Source organism: Melopsittacus undulatus, chromosome 8, assembly GCF_012275295.1.
Source record: "Melopsittacus undulatus isolate bMelUnd1 chromosome 8, bMelUnd1.mat.Z, whole genome shotgun sequence".
In the NCBI taxonomy this organism is placed as follows: Eukaryota; Metazoa; Chordata; class Aves; order Psittaciformes; family Psittaculidae; genus Melopsittacus; species Melopsittacus undulatus.
This window is the reverse complement of record NC_047534.1, coordinates 39,031,938-39,050,785: the sequence shown is the minus strand read 5'-3', so window position 1 is coordinate 39,050,785 and position 18,848 is coordinate 39,031,938. Positions and strand designations below refer to the sequence as shown.

General features: G+C 34.9%; 1 protein-coding gene across 2 annotated transcripts in view; it reads right to left on the bottom strand.

Moving 5' to 3' along the window:
• Nucleotides 1-18,848, bottom strand: part of CCDC141 (coiled-coil domain containing 141) — an 83,951-nt gene that overhangs the window by 51,067 nt on the left and 14,036 nt on the right. For both annotated transcript variants that reach the window (XM_031052355.2, XM_031052356.2), the window contains exons 3-6: nt 16,951-17,142; nt 14,381-14,489; nt 11,889-12,142; nt 6,205-6,324 (exon numbers count right to left, since the gene is read on the bottom strand). In XM_031052355.2, coding sequence (XP_030908215.2) covers nt 6,205-6,324; nt 11,889-12,142; nt 14,381-14,489; nt 16,951-17,142 — 675 coding nt within the window. The remainder of the gene's footprint in view (nt 1-6,204; nt 6,325-11,888; nt 12,143-14,380; nt 14,490-16,950; nt 17,143-18,848) is intronic.

The window sequence follows — 18,848 nt, the reverse complement described above, 5'->3', positions numbered from 1 at the left end:
CACTAGATTAGACATCCTAAATGGAAAGAAACTTTGACTTGAAGTGAGTCAAAAGAAAAATAGCATTTCACATAATTTTGCCTTGCATCTTCTGCTTTGGTATTTAGTTACTACTTCGGTTTTGCTGTTTTTCTATAGAGAAAACCTTAAAATAGTAAAACTGTTTCACACTGTATTTTATCCTCCTGTGTTTGTCAACACCTAGAATTGGTGCCTTATTGTCTGTTCAAAATGAAAGGAGCATCTAATGTTATTCTGCAATTCCCCATGTGTTAGCATATTTTATCCATTTTTTCTGGCAATGAATTAGATAGGAGAAGGACCTTTCTGAAATTTATTTAGAATTTCCTTCCACAGATTTTTATCAAATATCTTATGAACCAGACAGAAAAATATTTTAAAATAAAACAATTTTTTTCCATTAAACCACTCATATTTGTGCATATTGCACAACAAGTTTACAGGTTAGATTATTTTCAGCATGCTTAAAGAATTTTTTTTGTTGGTTTTTTTTTTTTTTCAGTGAAATTATTGCTAGTGGCTTGAAAGTTTTCCAAGAACAAGTAATCTGGTTATTCAGAGATTAATCTGGGGCCTAGTAGAAGCTTTCTTTGTTTGTTTTGTCTGTTACTGATAAGTAGCTATAGCAAAATCTTTCTTGATGTTTTTTGTTTTATTTTTCTTTCAAATTAAAATAATGACCACTTCTGAGATCAGGTTGCAATAATCTTCAGCCTATACTGAAGCCCTGCATTATATTATTTAATGCACAATCCCCCTTTTATAAAATCCCATTCTTGTCTCTCTGTCCTAAGTAATATTCAGTGAGAATGAGGATTTTGAGGATAATTACAGTCTGCTGTGCTGTATTTGTCCTTTTTTACCTGAAAAATTTTTCTTGGGAAAAAATAGTAAGGAGGTCTCTCCATACACACAACTTGATTGGCTTATGAGTAGGGTATAGATTCTCGACATCCAATTGTACCACCATGCAATGTCATCATCTTCTAATACTTGCAGGTGGAATGACTGGTACCAAATGCATTCCATGGTCAGATTCTAATAAAAATTGCACTTATATTTCAATATATAGTTTTTATGAAAATTAGAAAACACTGCAACTGGGAACTTTTTTTGGGGACTAATAATAATTAACCTAATAGAGGCAAAAAAGTGTAGTTGAATATGTGCATACTCATTTCATTATTATACGCTATTTGTAAAATAATTAAAAATGAAAATTTTTTGCAGAAAAAAAATGCTTATTTCAATGTGTCAGAAAAGGAAATTGCTTACTTAGCTTAGAAGCAGATGCAGAAAACCAAAAATTTTCTGAATTATTTCAGTGCACCGTAATGTGTATATGATAATTACAGCAGGCAAGGCCAATTATAAGAAAATGACTCAATTTGCAGTGAAATGATTTCCTGTGAGAGGATTTCACTGTAGCAGCATTGTTGAATCTGCTTGATACAGGGTACCCAGTTGCAGCTTCTAGGTGATATTAAAGCTGAGGTTAAACTCTATCTCATTTAGACTGAAGCAAGTTTCTAACCTTTCCCACATCTCAAAATCTCTACTTATTATAATAATTTATAGCTTAAAATATTCCATGAACATTACAACTTTACACACTCCCTGAGGGCATTAAATGTAGTTAGACTCATTTGTTATCCCACTTGATCATTACTCAGACTTGGTTCAATTTTCTACAAAATAGCTAGCGACAATTTCACTTTCAGCTTTCTATTTATGTGTCTCTACACATAAAAAGTCTATTCATTCCATCAACAGGACATACAAACTCATTGGGAAAATCTTTATCAGTTTTTACTGTCCTTCAGCCTTCTACATGTTAAATTCATAGCAGTCTAGCAGTCAGCAATAAAATATTTGTTTTTCATTTTCCTTGAACACAAAGCCTACTATTACTTTGACTTTTCGATTTGCCAAGTGCTTGGAAAATCCTCTATCCTATTAAAGACACACTGCTATCTATGTGCCTATGCTCAACACCTCTCCTTAGCTCATTCTTGATCTTTCAAGAGTATTAAAACTGATGAATTAGTACTATCGTGGCTTTACTTGAACTTTTTGTGGCTTCAGCAAATACCTAGCATAAGCCTGAGCAAAAAAAACAACAAACCTAAAACTTTATCTTGTTATTAAACAACTATTGCAGGAAAAATGATCTTTTTTTGGTATACACAATAAATATTTCTTCCTTAAAAATTCTAACCTCAGATTAAAACCTGAAAGGTTGTGTAAAAATAATCACTGGAATGTTCTAGAGTTAAACTGAGAAAATTTTGAAACACATCTATTTGACTTCAGATTGTGATCCATATAGTAGAAAATCTAGCAATTAAGCCACAAGTCAATTAAGTACAAAAATATGAGTTTTTCAGAATATGTGATAAACTAGACAGAAAGAGGAAAAAGAATTTCAAAGTCAATCACCTCCTGGAAAACTGTTAAATGTTAAAAAATAATGCCAGGACAGAGAAGGACATACAAAAAAAAAAAAAAAAAAAAAGAAACAAAAAAACCCACCCTCACCATTAGCAGATGAATGTAGATTTGCATTTGCTGTACACAAAAGATGAATGTTGAGATAAAAATAAAATTGCCCATAAAGAAAAATTCTTTTTCTTTATATGCTTTGTTCTAGCTATCACAGTAAAGGAGTGTGTTAAAACATTTGTCGTGCAGATGAATTACAATGCTTGTCAAACTCCTCTATGGAATGCCAGTCTCAGGAAAACTTGCAAGAGCTGGATAGCCTGAGTTTGCAACCATGCAGAAAACGATATAGGAGCATGGCCACTCAGGAAGGCCAGAGAGAGGAGGGACCTCCAGGCAAACATTTAACTGCAGAATAATTCTTCACATGTATCTAAGCATCAGCTCTGAGATCTAAGGGAAGAAAGCAGGTAAAACCAATATTCTCAATCCTTATGTTAATGTCAGCAAATAAAGCAACTAATACTATTGATAGTGATATCTAATTTGGTAAGAACCATCCTGAGACCTCATTAGAGTGTGTGATTACCTACCATGGCTACTCCAGACCCAGTAAGCACACAGATCTATAAACCAAAGAAATACGCTCTCCATCTTCCTAGTAATTTTTATTAGAAGGAGGACTGATTCCAGCATTTTTCAGTCCTGAGAACTGGCAGAAAGCAGCTAAAATGCAAACAATTTAGCATACTACTTTTCTTCATCTCAAGTTATTTGGCCACTGAGTGGTGCTATCAGTTCTTTTTTACCATGCCAAGCACCTCCAATTCACACAGAAATGTAACAAAAAGCAGTAAATCAGTGCCAGCAGGTATTTCCATTGAAACACAAGTCCCTAAATCTGCTGCCCTGCCTCTTCTCTCAGACCTTGAGGGAAGGGAGGGAAGAGTGAACGGGGACAGGAAGGGGAGGAAAAGGGGTTGGAAGGAGGGAAGCAGGAGGATCATTTTAATATTTGGGAAGACTGAGAACTTTTATTCCAATTATGAATCCTTGGTTTTACCTTTGGTCTTGATTATTGTACAAGATAGCAATAATGTTTTCAGTGGTTTCATCTCTTAGCAAGATGAGGCTCAAGAGAAGATATCAACCTGAGAATATAATAAACTATACTCCTGTCTTCTCTCAGCCCACTCACATAAGCAAGTTGTTAATCCCATAAATCATTAGGCTAACCTCTGAATAATTTGGCCTGTTCGTATTAATATCTGACTCTCTCTGAGAACACTTGTACTTGCTCTGCATGTCTGTTACACAGAAACTTTTTACCATACCCTCACAGGGACAGCACACATATAAGGTGATTCTTCAAAAGATTTATTTATGTCATATTAGATCCTAATACAAAATTCCAAAAGTAGTTGAAGACTAGTTTATCAGTGACCAAGTTACAGAAAAGGAATCTATTTAATTAATTAGCCAAGTACTGTGTAAGGTACTCCTGAGAGATTTTCCTGAATATAAATTAAATGTTATTTACAACTATATCTGTATTTTCCCACACAAACTCATAACTGAACTGATAAAATTTCTGAAGACTTCTCAAAATTACATTTCAATCTGAAATTAATGCACAGAATTTGATTTTTTTTATCAGAACATACACTAGACACTAGAAAAATAATTTTTTAAAAACTGTACCTAGTTCTTCACTAGCCTTCCCTGAAATTTTGCGCAGAATTAGTCAACAGCCTCTCCAAGAGAATGAATATTTCACACAGTAGCAGCGCTACTGTTCCAAAACACACACAAGTCAAAATATTTTAGATCACCGATCAAACGCTGAAGGCCTGTGTGTTGCCAAAGGTTTAGGGAATTTCATCTGCAAGTATGATATATCTTATAAGCCTGGTTTTGCTTAGACTGAGCAGAAAGGCCAAGTTCATTTCTAGGTTGTTCTGTATTTCATACAGGCAAACCCTACAAGTAAACCATTATTTTGTGCAGTGATACTAAGAGATATTAATCTCTGCTATCTAACAAATATTACTGGAACACACATTTGATTGGTATACCTTACCTGAATTTTACAATCAAGAAGTCAGAGTCCTCCTTTATTCTAGTCACAATGCCTGCAGTTCAGTGCTGTAAAAACTAATGCCCAAAGCCCCATAGCTCTGTATTCTGTATATTTGCAGTTCAATCTGGCCACGATTTTTGCATATCATAATCATAACCAACATGTTCAGTAACATCCACTTCAAGATTTAATTTCCCTCTGCTAGAGCATGCTGCCAGTAGGAAAAGCAGAAAGCTAAAGGTAAGATGTTCTAATACCTAATTTACATGGATGTGTAACAAAAACATTTAATGCTAAACACTTTTGAATGATTCTAAGATGAAAAAAGGCAATTCAGTGAGATTATAAGAATCATCTGTAACATAATGTATGGGAGAATTGTTAGGTGAAACTGTAATAATAATTGTTATCATTATAACATCAGGTTCTGGATGCTCAACCATGAAAAGGATTATTAGACAAAATCATAACGCATCTTGTTCTCCTTTCTGCACTTACAGTATCATTGCTAATTCAGACAGCAAATTACAAGAATAGCCTTTCAGTACAGAATGTGGGGAAGAGTAATGACCATTTAGCTAGTTCTAAAATTCAGCAATATTTTAGGACACCTCAAGTATTTCTATGTGTCCCTCTTTCTCTGGAAACACAGTTTACTCATTTACTGTCTGCTACTTCTGCTTTTCTTGTGCATAAGGTCTGTAAAACCTTTCAACAGAATTTAGGTCTTCATACTAATCTTCCCTAGATGAAGTAAATGTGTTTCCTGACATGCTGCTTGGAGAAGCATTAGAAATATTATTCTGCATACAAGACAACCCTGAAGCAGTTAACTATAAATTATGCAAACAGGCAAACATCTGATTTCAGCTACAAAGCTTACAAAGAAACATAACTGTGAAGAGTCATAAACCTGGTAGTTGCTATCAACACTAGAGCCAAACACAAGTGCTTGAAAATCAGTGAGGAATGATCCTCACCCAGGAACAGCACATACCTGATGACAGCATGACAGAGGCATCTCAAAAAAGGTTCTAAATATATGCGATTTAGGTCATACAAATATCCGTTATATATGTGCATATAGATAGATGATAGATAGATATTTCCTTCAATCCCATCTTGCCTTTATGAGTGACAGTAACAGACTTTTTCTCAAAAGCTGATATTCACAATGAAAATAGTATTTTTTATAACTTTGATTCACAAGAAATAAATAAGTGAATACCTCTTCCAATCCTTTATGTGGCCCAGTGACAATGAATTATTGTAGAAGTGGCTGGCATTTTATTCTTCATGAACATTAAAATTTTGTAATATTCTAATGAAATTACTTTTCTTTATTTTTTGCACCATGGTTTAATATGTAAACTACCAGTCTGGAACTTATCACTAAATTGAAAAAACATCTAAACAACATCAAGGATTACTCCTCTTTTACCTTATCACTAACTTTCAAAGTTTTAAATGAGAAAAACCCTGACAAACATGGAGGACTGCATTAAAAGTAGTAAAATGAAAAAATATCTTCTTAGACTTTTAGAAATATATATCCTATGCACACATACCACCTACTCCTATATCTGCTTATTAAATGCCCAAGTTCATGTTTTGCTATTAATTTTTAAATCGCTTCACTGATCAATCATCATATTTCTTACTTTCACTTTGACTTCCATTTCTTCAAGCTCTTGAAGTAACTCTTCATTTTCCAACAGGGATGAGCCTAAGTTTTGCTTGTGAAAATAACCCCTGATGTTTTTCTTGTACCAGGATGTTACCTAAATAATAAAAAATTCAGTCAGTGAATAATTTCAAAAATAACTGTCATTTTTTTTTAATAAGTACCAAACAGTTACATGAACAAATGAAGCCCTAATTTTCATTATAATTTTCCATTCCTAATGTTCATGCTTTTGTTCTGTTTGTATAATTTAAAATGTTAAATGCAGACAGAAAGGATTGCAGTTAAAACAAACACATATTGGAGTGTATGTAACAAAACATACAAAAAAAAGTATTAATCCAGTATGACCAAATTATGAATTAACACAGTAAAAGCAAAATCAAGATATAATCCCACATAGAATAAAACTGGTTTATAACATGGTAAAGATATTTCACAAATATCCCTTTCTAGGCTTACTTCAGCAAGCATATTCAGCAAACATATCAGCTATAAAAGAATACCTTCTAAATTGCACAGAGTGACTTGCATTTATTTCTGCTTGATTCATAGTAGGTACCTCTCACTTTCTTTGTAAACAACACATGGCAAGAACGCCTGAGTGAAGCTTTGTATTTTAAAAGAGTAGTCTGAATGATTTATTAATATCAAGGAGACTTCCTCCAAACTTCTCAGTCTGGAAAATCACCACTATACTTAAATTGTATATGGCACTCTAAGAATTACATTCTACACTAGGTACTACAGCTTTTAACAGCACACTATGGATTTTTTTTGTTTTATTTGTTCATGTAGAAAATGTTTCTAATACATTTAACCAATTCTAAAAATTAAAGAACCTTTAAAATGTGTTGTAAACATTTTCAGTTACGAATAAAAGAGCTGGGGGGGAGGAAACGCCTGCTGTGGTGTAGTCTCTTCCAAAGTGTATGCAGGGTGCATGGGAGTACTTGCTCCACTACTTGAAGCACCTCCTCCCTATCCTCCTCCTTCACTGATCATGGTGTTCACAGCATTGTTTCATGTTCTTTTTCCTTTCCCCTCACTCCTCGCTATGTCTGCGCAATGTTTGACCCTTTCTCAAATATTTTTTAACAGAGCTCAGCTGTGCCCTGTAGTGGAGTAGTTGTAAAGCTGGCTGGAACCAGCTGTGTCTGTCACAATTACATAGAGGGGCAGATACAGTAGAAAACAGAAATTAAGAAGGAAAACACTTTTTTTCTATAAATTATTCACACCAGGAAAAAACTGTGTTTCACTCTCCTTTTTCCTGCATGTATTAAAACAAGCATACCTATATGCCATAAATTAAATCTGAGCTTACCTCAGGCAGTTTAAACTCAAGCAGCCCACACTATGTATTTTGATGTGCCTACTTTGAATTTTAGGATAAGCTAGTCTCAAATAACTTCCCCTGTACATTCATCATAAGCAGATTTTATTAAATGCCAGACAGGGTGGGTTTGGTTGTTTGTTTTTTTTTTTTTTTTCATTACAATAATCACTCTATTTGCGTGGCTGACGCTTTACTTACTATCTGAAATCTCAGATAATATTTTTATCATCAGTATGTGAAGGCTTCATCGTGACAATACAGATCTGCCTTTGTTCATCCTGGGGATATTTCATTCTCTTCATAACAATACTAGCTAAGCCTTTGCCTAATCCTCAGTGCATTTATCTTCACAATATTGTCAGTGAAGCATCCTTGTCTAATTTTATCGATAACAAGTTAGGGCAAAATGAGACCACAAACACATAATTAAAGAAAAATACAGTACTTCAGGTTAAAGTCCAGGCTTTAGTGATTTTTCTATGATCAAGTACAGCCTTATAACGAAAAAGAATCATAAAATAATCTTTTATGTTCCAGAGTAGCTACTAGTGCCTTGTTATACCATATTTGTGAAGGACTGTAAAAGTTCCTGGAATAAAAAACCCAAACACCACTAAAGGTGATGTATACCAGTCAACAAAAGCATTGAAGTTATAGTGGAACAGTCCATTTCATTTAAGAAGTTTCTTGCCTATGTAGACAAAAGCACTGTATTTTTTTAGCCTTTTGTTTTAGGGTTTTTTTGGTTTTATTTGTTGTTGTTTTGTTTGGGTTTTTTTTATGAAAGGATTTTGTTCACACAATATTCCCAAAAGCAGAACTTGTTTAGAGTATCAGCTAACAAGAGTAATCATTTCAATTGTGAATATTAAAACCAAGTACTCCATATTGGTACATGCATACTTTAACAAGAATCATTCACTCTCAGCAAAGATTATGACTGACCAACAATGGAGTGAGTTTGACAGGATGTCAGCAACTAATTTGGTTTCAAAGTGTGTGGCTTTTTTTACATAGGATCAAAGCCTGGGAATCTACTTAAGTTAGCCCATATATGCAAGACTAGTAAGAGCAATTAAGTTATCACTGTCAGGAGAAATAGGGTAGGCAATCAGATATTTGGAAAAACACAGAGGAGAAGCATTGGCCATAAATTAAAACATTGGTAAAATCACTGCTAAGTTCACTGGCACCACGATTTCACCAGAAGTAAGTAGCAGAGAAGTAATCTCAAATTGATCTGATTGTAGTTTTCAACTTAAATCTATTTAGGTCTAAATGTCTTAACATTCATTGTAAAATAGTATTTTTTATATTTATGAAAAAAGCCTGTGCAGAATGTGGTGTAATAAAACATGAATACAAAACTTCACACATTTCAATGACACAAGTAGTGTTATGTGTTAGATGACAATCTGCAGATATGCCTCCAAACTGAGATAAACTGAATATTTTCATTCTAGCTGTCAGTAGCAGCACTATGCTGAGTACCAGCTATTGGAAAAAATAAAAATAAATATAGCAAAGAGCATACGACCAGCAGATCTAGTCCATGTTTAGACAAGTATCTACACACTAGCTACTGCTGTGCATTTCTTCTCATGTGTGTGCACTTATACATTTGGATTTGCAGATCCTCTTTATCAGATGTTAAAATCAAAAATTACTGGTTTTGATTACAGAACTTGGCTTTCAAGCAAAGAAACAAGAGAAACTTTCCATAACCTGCCATACAGAAATTCTTCTAGGTAAGTAAGATCATAAACCTATCATTTTACTATGTAAGGTCTACAAGTGAAGAATGCCCTAAAATTTTTGTGTCAAATCCAATTACAGTCTTTAATTCACTAAGCTTCACTACTTGATATTTTTATTTAAACTACTTTTAAGGAAAATTAAATAGAAACAGGAACTGTGACTTATACCAAGAAAATGTTTCCCTTATATCTGTCCAGATAGCAAATGTCAGAGTTTTACTCAGCTCTTATCTCTGCCCTTGATGTGACCGAGCACTATGAATAATTTTGTCTCCTATATGCATGATTGGATCAATTAAAAAAAATTACTTTCATGAATCTTCTTCCAAAGATAACTAATTATGCACAAAATAGGCCAATCTGCCTCTGATTTTTATTAATGAAAGAGATTAACAGAAAACATGATGCTGACACTTCCATAAAGAAAGTAAAATAAGTACAAATTCTCATCGAAAATACTGAAAAAGAAACATATTACATGTTACAATCAGGACTACCAGATCATCAAGGTCCAATTAGAGATTAAAGGAAAGTGCTGCATTTTTAGTTTTTCATAACCAGGTAATAAGTAGTGATTTCTGCAGCTTCTTGCCTCTTCTTTTAAAAAAGTAACCCACAGATTATGCAGCCTTTTGCACTGCATAAATATGCCTAGCAAAACAGAAGCAAAGAGCAAAAATCCACTCTTAGATCTTACACAGCAGAGCTCATCTCCAGTAGTCTGCTTTTTCTGTATCCCCCAAACTCCCATTAATGTCAGTGGGAGTTCAATATGCTGTTCTTGCATGTGTAGCACCATTATTCATCAAGAGGTGTTCATGTACAGAGACTGGAATACTAGCTTTCATATGTGCTCAGAGGCTTTGAGAGTTTAAATTCTGTCATCACTCAGAGATACATATATAATGTGTTAGAGGACAAAGAGAAATTTTACATAAAGTCTCTAAAACTTAATTTTCCAGTGTCTGTATTTACATGTGAATATATTATTTGTCCATGATGCACGCAAATTAATTGTCCATACATGTACAAATCATATATTATACCAGATTTTACTCAAATACAGATATTAGGCAAGTATATTCTGACAAACATGATATTAAAAACTATTTTAATTTGTCTCCCAGCCTCAAACTGGATGCAGATATAAGAGTATTTAACAGGTAGTTAAATAGTAACCCCGCTGTTCACATCAGAAAACTTACAGAAGAACAATTTCTATACAGACTTTCTGTGATCTGAGCATATACATGAAAGGAAATGGAAACATACATAGAAAGCAAACATTCACTGCAAAATCATTTTCAATGCCACCTGAATTAGGGTGAATTCTAGGTGGTTATTCCCAAACATTAATCCCTTAAGTAATGACGACAAATAGAATTCTCCAGGAAATTTCATGAAATAATGATATTTAACATCCTGGGCAATGTGAATTTGGGGGGATTTTTTTTTTGGGGGGGGGGGGATGTTTGGTTGGTTTGTTTGCTTGGAGTTTGGGGGTTTTGCTATTTTTCTGTTTTCTGGGGTTTTTTGTTTGTATTTTTCTTTGATTATCTTTTAAGAAGTGTGCTTGGCTCCAAAACAAACCCCACATATTCCTCTCTTACTGTTCAACAAGATATTTCTAAAATGTTTCCATTCTGAATGTCCCTCCATATTTGTATACTGTGGAATAACACTGGCATGCTAAGGTAATTGTAATAATATCTAACACTTTTTAACATTAAGAAAGGATTTTTTTTATGGAAATAGGACAGATTTCCAACATATTTTACAACAGTTGTAGCTGTTGTAAATTTATGAGAATACGTTATATTGAAACAACATTTTTGTTTGAGGATCTTTCATGATATAGATATATGGCAATACCAAAAAATCAAAAACAGTTACAGCAGCAATAACATGCATTTCTAAGCAAGCACAGATGGTTTCTAATGGTTTTCACAGAAACTGAAGGAGTTTTCTATACCACAGTTCTTGTTTTTCAGTATTTTTGTTAGATGTTATTTTACAACTACATACTGAGATTATGACACTTGCAGAAGACCATACTATTTTTATCTGGTTGTTTGGGGCTTTTTCTATCTAATCATTAAATCAGTAGCTTTCACTCGGTTTCTGGCAGCTACTGGTATTGAGTGCTGCAGAAATAAGGCTGTCAGCTTGCTTATGTACCTCAACAAATCTGTTGTCCCTATGCAAAATTTGTGCTTGCTGAATAAGGTGCTTCTCATCTTAAAACAACCACACCAGCAAAGTTAGTTCTTACAAAATAGACTATTCCTAACAGTTTCTAACATTTTCCTCCAATATAGGGAGGAGCTTTATTTTGGAGGCAAAAAAGGAAACTTAGAGAATAACCACAACCAGGACTGTTCTGTTGGAGGCCCACACAAAATTTAGCCTATTTACAAAACCCTCAAAATAACTCAGCTTTAGTCTTGTTAGACTGGAAGGTACAAAACCTTATAAATATATTTAAGCTCCTTTTCTGTAATAGCCCCTACTATAAAACAATAGCTACTTTATTTTTTACTATGACTTCATTACTATATATCTTACCTGGTTCTCTTCTTGGTGCCACAAACAAATTTGCAGAACCTGTTCCAGTCCTTGGCGCTGATGTTTAAGAAATTTGTCCAGTTGCCGTCTCCTGTCTTGTAGCATTTCAAGGAGATTGTCGATTTTCAAACAGCTGCTGTGGGCTCCCTGGATCAGCTCTGGATTTACATTTGGCCCCTCATGTTTGAATTCTTCTATGAAGTCAGTTAGCTCTTGGCTTTTGTTTAAAAGTGCAAGTGACTTTTCCAAAAGCTCTTTAAGGACAGAATTTCATAGGAAGAGAAAAAAAAAGTGTTTTATAATTCCAGTAGCATATTTCAAATATCAGTCAAGTATTTTTAAAACCACTTCTTTTCATACATAATGTTTTTATGCACTGCATAGATAGGTTTTAAATACTTATTTTAGAAGGTATATATCCTAAGATACTTCATTTTAGGCAGGTGTTCTTTAAACCTACAAAGGTACACCTATAATGGTATATATATATAAACATATAAAAGTGCACTGAGACCCTCTGAGACGAAACTTGCCAGAATAAGAGGCAAGGTAGGCATGAAGGAAAGTATTAGAAAGGAATACTCCAAGGAGCTGCTACCTCCTTGTAAACCAATCAACAACAAGCAGCAAAGAGCTGAAACATTCATCTTTCCAGCTGAGCAGATGTACTGGTAACTAAAGGCAAAGCAGCCTAAATCTCCACCTTTCCTATGAAGCACCTAGGGAATATGCAGAAGCTGAATGCTTCAATTTCTCCAGCCACCAAAGGCTAAGAAGAGATTTTGGTTTCTAGGAGCTCACTGCCTGTCCATTTAACTTTTTGCCTTCCAGAAAACTAGTATTATTCAGAAATGTTCAATTTCAGTCCATCAAAAATAGAATACATATAAAAATGGATAAATGAGGACAACTCATCTTCTAACTTTTTTTATCCTGATTGAAATGCATTTGTTTCAACTCTTTTTTAGTGATAAACATCTGTGATGAACTATGAATCACATGCTGGATACAGCTAATGCACTTTGTAAAGGTGGTATTTTTACCCACCTTACTTTGGAGTGAGGGTAGATAGTATCCTTCTTGCACAAAGCAATACACTGTTTTATCAAATAGCTCAATATAAGTTTTCCAAATTTGATGTGGTTAAGAGATTAAGAAGCCAATCAATTTCAACAACTTTCCTCCATCAGAGGAAATGCTCAGTCTCTCTCTGGCAAGCCATTTCATGATTCTTATAGACCTTCCTTTCGGCAATAAATTACTGACAGATACTTTGCGTTAAAATTACTGTACAGTGAGAACTTTGCTCCCTTGAAGATTGAATTGGAAGCTCCCAAACCCTAATGAGTTACCTGAGTTCAATTCTATATTCAGATTCCCTGGAAGAATACCTGGCATTCAAGGCTGCTAAAAATATATAACCTCACACTCCACTAGTGCATAATAAAGTATATTTGATATTCTACCAGTTGTTAGTAATCTTACAGCAAAATTTGATTACATTTTAAATTAAATTTCATAAAAGTACCGCCTCTTAAGTGCAGAGAAAATTCAGTAAGTAGTCTTAAGTCTTATAAAAAACAGAACCATATGGAATTGCAAAGGTGCCTGAAGCAGCCATAGTATGAGACTGGGTTTGAAATATATTTTTTTCTTCCTTTTGAATTAACATTACCACAATATGGTAGAAAATTTGAATTAACAAAAAGTCATCACATGGAAGAATTCTTCTAGATAACATATGTGCAAGAAAGTTGTGGTGGAAGGGGAGAGAGCACCAAGTGTTATAGTTCTAACTGCAGAACCTCTTGGAACAGACTGGCCAACTCAATGCAGAGATGAAACACAGTCCCACTCCTCAAAGGCAGAGGAAAATGCAGGAACCACTGTAGGCAAATAGATTCTGAAGCTGGTTAGTTGCCACCTTTATATCATAGCTCCAACCCTCACTTCACTTCTGCTTCAAGCCTCATCCGTAGACAAAAGGAAAGCAGACAGTAGACTGCTCCCTTAGACACTCTCAAGAAACCATAGGACTTTGCAGGGGATTGTAACTAGAGCTGATCAGAAATTTTCTAATGGAAAGTTTTCCATAGGAGAATCTTCATTAATAGCTATGATAACTTGGATGAATTTTCCCATGGAACAAATGGATGGTTTTAGAATTTGTTTTCCAATCAGTGCTAAAAGTCATCTTGGTTTCTTAGCAGCTCACCAGACCTAGACCGTCTTAAAATTGAACACAAACTTATCACTAGCTCCTCCATAGGAACAAAGACGGAACTATGAGAGAACTAGCTCAAAACTAAGAATAGCACATCTTTTTCGGGGCCTGATAAAGAGTTATTTCAGTTCTATTTTTCCAAATAGAACACTTTCATATTTGTTCTAAGATTTTAGGTTTTTTTTAAATACACACAGGAAGAGCAAAATCATCTTTTGAGGAGTCAACACGCAACCACACATCATCAGGAGTGGAATACTCTTTATACCTTTTGTATGATGCTCTTGTTGCAGAAGGAGGTCACTTAAAGAGTCAATATTGTCAAACTCTTGGGCATTTTTCAGGAAATCTTCAACTTGGTCAATTTTAACAGCAAACTGTATTAAGAAAACAAAGGATGGGAAGAAGCATGATATAATTATCTTCTGCAGAACTCCATTATAAACTCTGTATTATAAGCAAAATTCAGGAGAACTTGTAAATTCTTGGAAAAAGGTACTTTTAGAGACTGCTAGATATAGGCACTGTTAGATACAGATGCTTTGTGGCCTCTATACACCTTCTGGGTTTTTTTAAGGTTCTCAAATTTCAGTTGACATATTCTATAATTACAGTTTGTCCCTTAATGAATCATGTTTCTTACACAGCCTTCAGACTTACTGAAAATAAATACTCGTGGAAAATAATTTTAATTTTAAAGCCTTTAGTAAAATTATTTTAAAAGAATGAAGCCTTTAACTTGGGTTTTCTTCCCAGAACTTCTAACTTAATCCTAATGTTAAAATATTGAGGAAAAAAAAAAACCCCAAACCTCATTTAGGGGAAACACTGAGATACACTTTTCAAAGCAATCCTTTGCAGCAGAAATAAAGTAGCGAATTTAAGCTATTATGGCAAACACATTGATTAATTATAGTGGGAAAAAGCATCTTTGGTAATGAGAACTGAAGTTATGTTGCTCTTTTACAGCTCATTTTCCATGAGTTCTATGTTTTAAATACTGAAACATGCTGTGTTTCAGGGAGATTTGGAGCAGATTTGGTAATTTATTGAGATAGTTAAAATGAAGACTGGAATCCTTTATGTGACTTCTGTCCTTGCAGGTACAATTCCAAGTATGAGTAGCTCAGAAAGAGTTCAGGCATATTCTGCATCTTAGCCAATATTTATCAATTCTGATGTGTCATGGTTTAAACTAAATCTGCACAGTTCCCCCTTTGTTTCCCCCCCCCACCTTCCCACTCCCGGAGGGATGGGAAGGAGAGCCAGAGGAATACAACTCCCATGGATTGAGGTAAAATCAGTCCAGCAATTAAGGTATAACACAAATCACTACCGGTACCAATAACAAATCAATGTTAGAGGAGACAAACAGGGAGAGAGAATACGATACCACCCACCGCCACGAGGCCAGCCCAGAAGAGCAAGCTCACCCCCCCCCCCCCCTCCTCCTGGCCAGCTTCCAGTTCCCTCTCCAAGCCCAGCCCCAAGGAGAGAGCTAACCCCTCCCCTCCTGGCCAGCTTCCAGTCCCCTCCCCGAGCAGGACGTGCTGTGGTATGGAATACCTCCCCGACTAGGCCAGACCAGGCGCCCTATCTCTCCCTCCTCCCTGGCAGAGCATGAGCTACTGCTGAACCCATGACATGATGAAATCAGTAGAGTTCAAATTTGTGTTCAGCATAAGCAGAGATGTTGAAACCTACAGTGAAATTAATGAAGATTAAAACCAAGGATCTGCTTTTTCTGTCTTTTCTATTGTCCTACATGTTTCTCCTTCTTAATCTGCATACTATGAAAGAGATTCATTAGGTATCAACATTTGATTTGATTTTGATCAAATTGTTTTGTGGATTATCACAATAAAACAAAGATTTCCATAACCACAGGCTGTCATTTCAAGAAAAGCTTTTCCATAAGAAGTTTTAACAGCTCCTATTTAAAACTATATTGCATGTTTTGATCCCTTCTATATGGAACAGGTGCAATCTGTGCTGTGCTCCAGCTACTGCATTTCGGTTCAATGATATAAGCCTGTTCCAGAGGCATTTCAGCTACCTAATTAAAAATATAGTCTGCACTAGATTAACTTTTGATAGTACAGAATTTATCACATTAACATTTATGCCAATTCTGTACTATTTTTTTTGTATCATACACATTGCTAGGATGAGATAATTATTAGACTGACGATCTTGGAGTTCTTATGACAGGTAGCAGTAGAATGGCTTCTGTAATTTATAGGTGACACAAGGCTATTGAAGAAACAAAATAATAGGGGAAAATTATTAAATTCTTCAAAGCTCCAGAGATGTGGGTAAAACTGAATGTGAGGCTACACAGAGTGAACACATGCCTGCATGGCATGGAATCCCTCTCTGCTTTAGTTCCCTGAATATCAGTGAATTAGTATAAGAAATACACAGAAATTAATAAACAGGGACAAACAACACTGAAATCTGTCTTCAGGCTCTCCCAGTTCTCCCAATTGTCCTTTTGTGCACATCTGCACGTGGAAGTTTCAAGTAAAGGACTGGCAAGCTAGACTCATTTTTAGCTTGCATGGCTGCAATAGCTGTATGAATATTTAGGTGTAAAACCTTCAGTGGCCAATCAATGGTGTCTGAGTTTTTTCAATGCCAGCTGATCTGGATCATAAGAAACAAAAGGTATTCTGCAGAATGTCCATAGCCACTGAATTAAATATTTTAGGGGCTTGTCCAGTTCCATTTTTCACTGTAATTTTCTGTACACATTTTAGAGACATCATAAATATTTCTTAAATTACCTGTAATCTATAGGAGGTTTCAAATTAAATGTCATTTGGTTTACATACAAACCTCCAGAGCATTTTCAAAGAACACCGAAGTAAGTTCCAGAAGTGCCTGTCGCTTCTCTAACATAATGATGAGGGCATCCCATGCATCCCCAAGGGTCTCTGCCATGGCATCATAAACCTGACTCTTTTCTTTGTTCTCCTCTGCAGCTTTGTCTGCTTCATTCAGCAGGTCCCATACCTGGTCTTCCAAAGCCTAAGAAAGAAAAATAAATAAATGATTACAAAACTAAACCTGTAAACAGAATCCAAAACACTCTGCTCATACCAGTGTGTCAGGATACTGACAAACTGATAAACTACCCACAGATCTCCTACTCCTGCTTTACTTCCAGTTCCTAAAGGAAAGGAGTGTAGCTGTTCCTGCACATTTCATAGCAAGCTACTGAATTTTATCTCCACTTAAGATGCAATGCTTTTATGAAATTTCATTTAAAAACAGTGTTTAGAAAATTTATCATGCTATAATATTTAGATTCAAATGGGCTTATATCTCCTTAAGCACAGATCTTTCTGGAAGTGGTAGCAAAACAGGTATTTTGTATTTTCTTTCACATGATGTCACTTTACCTGATATTACAAACTTAAAAGTTTGTAAGGTAACTTACTCATAAGTCTGTGATGACTTCAGTGCAATCCAGACAAGAGTAGTTTGAACATATGCATGTATTCATGCAATGTTTCAAGTTCAGCTCACCGCATTATTCAAGCTGGCCAGCTGCAAAATAATACTACTTTACTGTCAAGAAAATCATCCTATGGTGTTTCATTCCCTTTACTAATCTCACCATGAGAAAGATAACTGCTGGACCATTTCCAGATTATGTTAAAAAACTTTAGTGTGCCAGAAAAATTGTTCTATATTTTTTTTACTCCATCTTGGGTTTTCTCATGAGCATGAATTAACAAAGTGCCAATTTCTGCTGTTATTACAGGTGCTATCACAGAGTGTATAATGGAAAAAAAAATCTATATTAGGGAAATTAAAATCTATGATAACTCATTCTTACAACACAAACTTTAATTATGCTTACAAAATTGGAAAACATCAAATTCTCCTGACATACCCAAGTGAAAAGAGGAAATAGCAGAAAACTAAACACAGAACTGTAACCTCCAGTCATACCTCGACCTTGTATACTACACAAAGATGTCAGCTTGAACTGAGGAGGCTCATCAATTCTCTTTAAAAGCAGTACTGTGAGAACAGTATAATAAACTGTAGAACTTTCATTCTTTCTTTGATAAAAAAAATAGGATGATTTTTTTTTAATGTAGCTGTACAGACAGCTATGAAAACGGGTAAAACTAACAGGTATGAAAGCAGCTCCAACAAACCCATCTTTTCCTCTAGTATATAAAAAAGTCATTATTGGCAACATGAATGCATGTCTATTTTTTGGTGGCAAACCCATCAAAAAGAGCATCTGATAAAAAAAAACAGTGTTCTAGAGAACAAGACATGCTGCTGTCAAATCTTTTTGTTCTGTTGAATCCCCATCCTGGTTGCCTCATAATATGAGAAGAAAAAGCTCAAATCCCCCAAATGCTACCTGTTCTGTATTTATGTCAAAATCTAATTAACAATTAAATTGATGTTTTGACTTTAAATGAGGCTATTTACATGGAACAGATAACGTCACCCTGATGTAGCTATTGATAACAATGAGACAAGAATGAGATCAGGAAAAACAGTTGGCCTTGGGAATCTAATCCAAAATACTTCAGTCAGCTTTTATTCAAGAATATTTATCTAGCTGATAAGGTAACTAAAGGTTGTTGCAGGTGGTTTTTAGTCTTACCTACAGCAGAATCAGTATTAGAAATAAAAAAGAAGAGGAGGGACTCAAGATGATTTTTAAAATGCAGTACGTGTGGTTGTACAACTAATACAATTTAAAC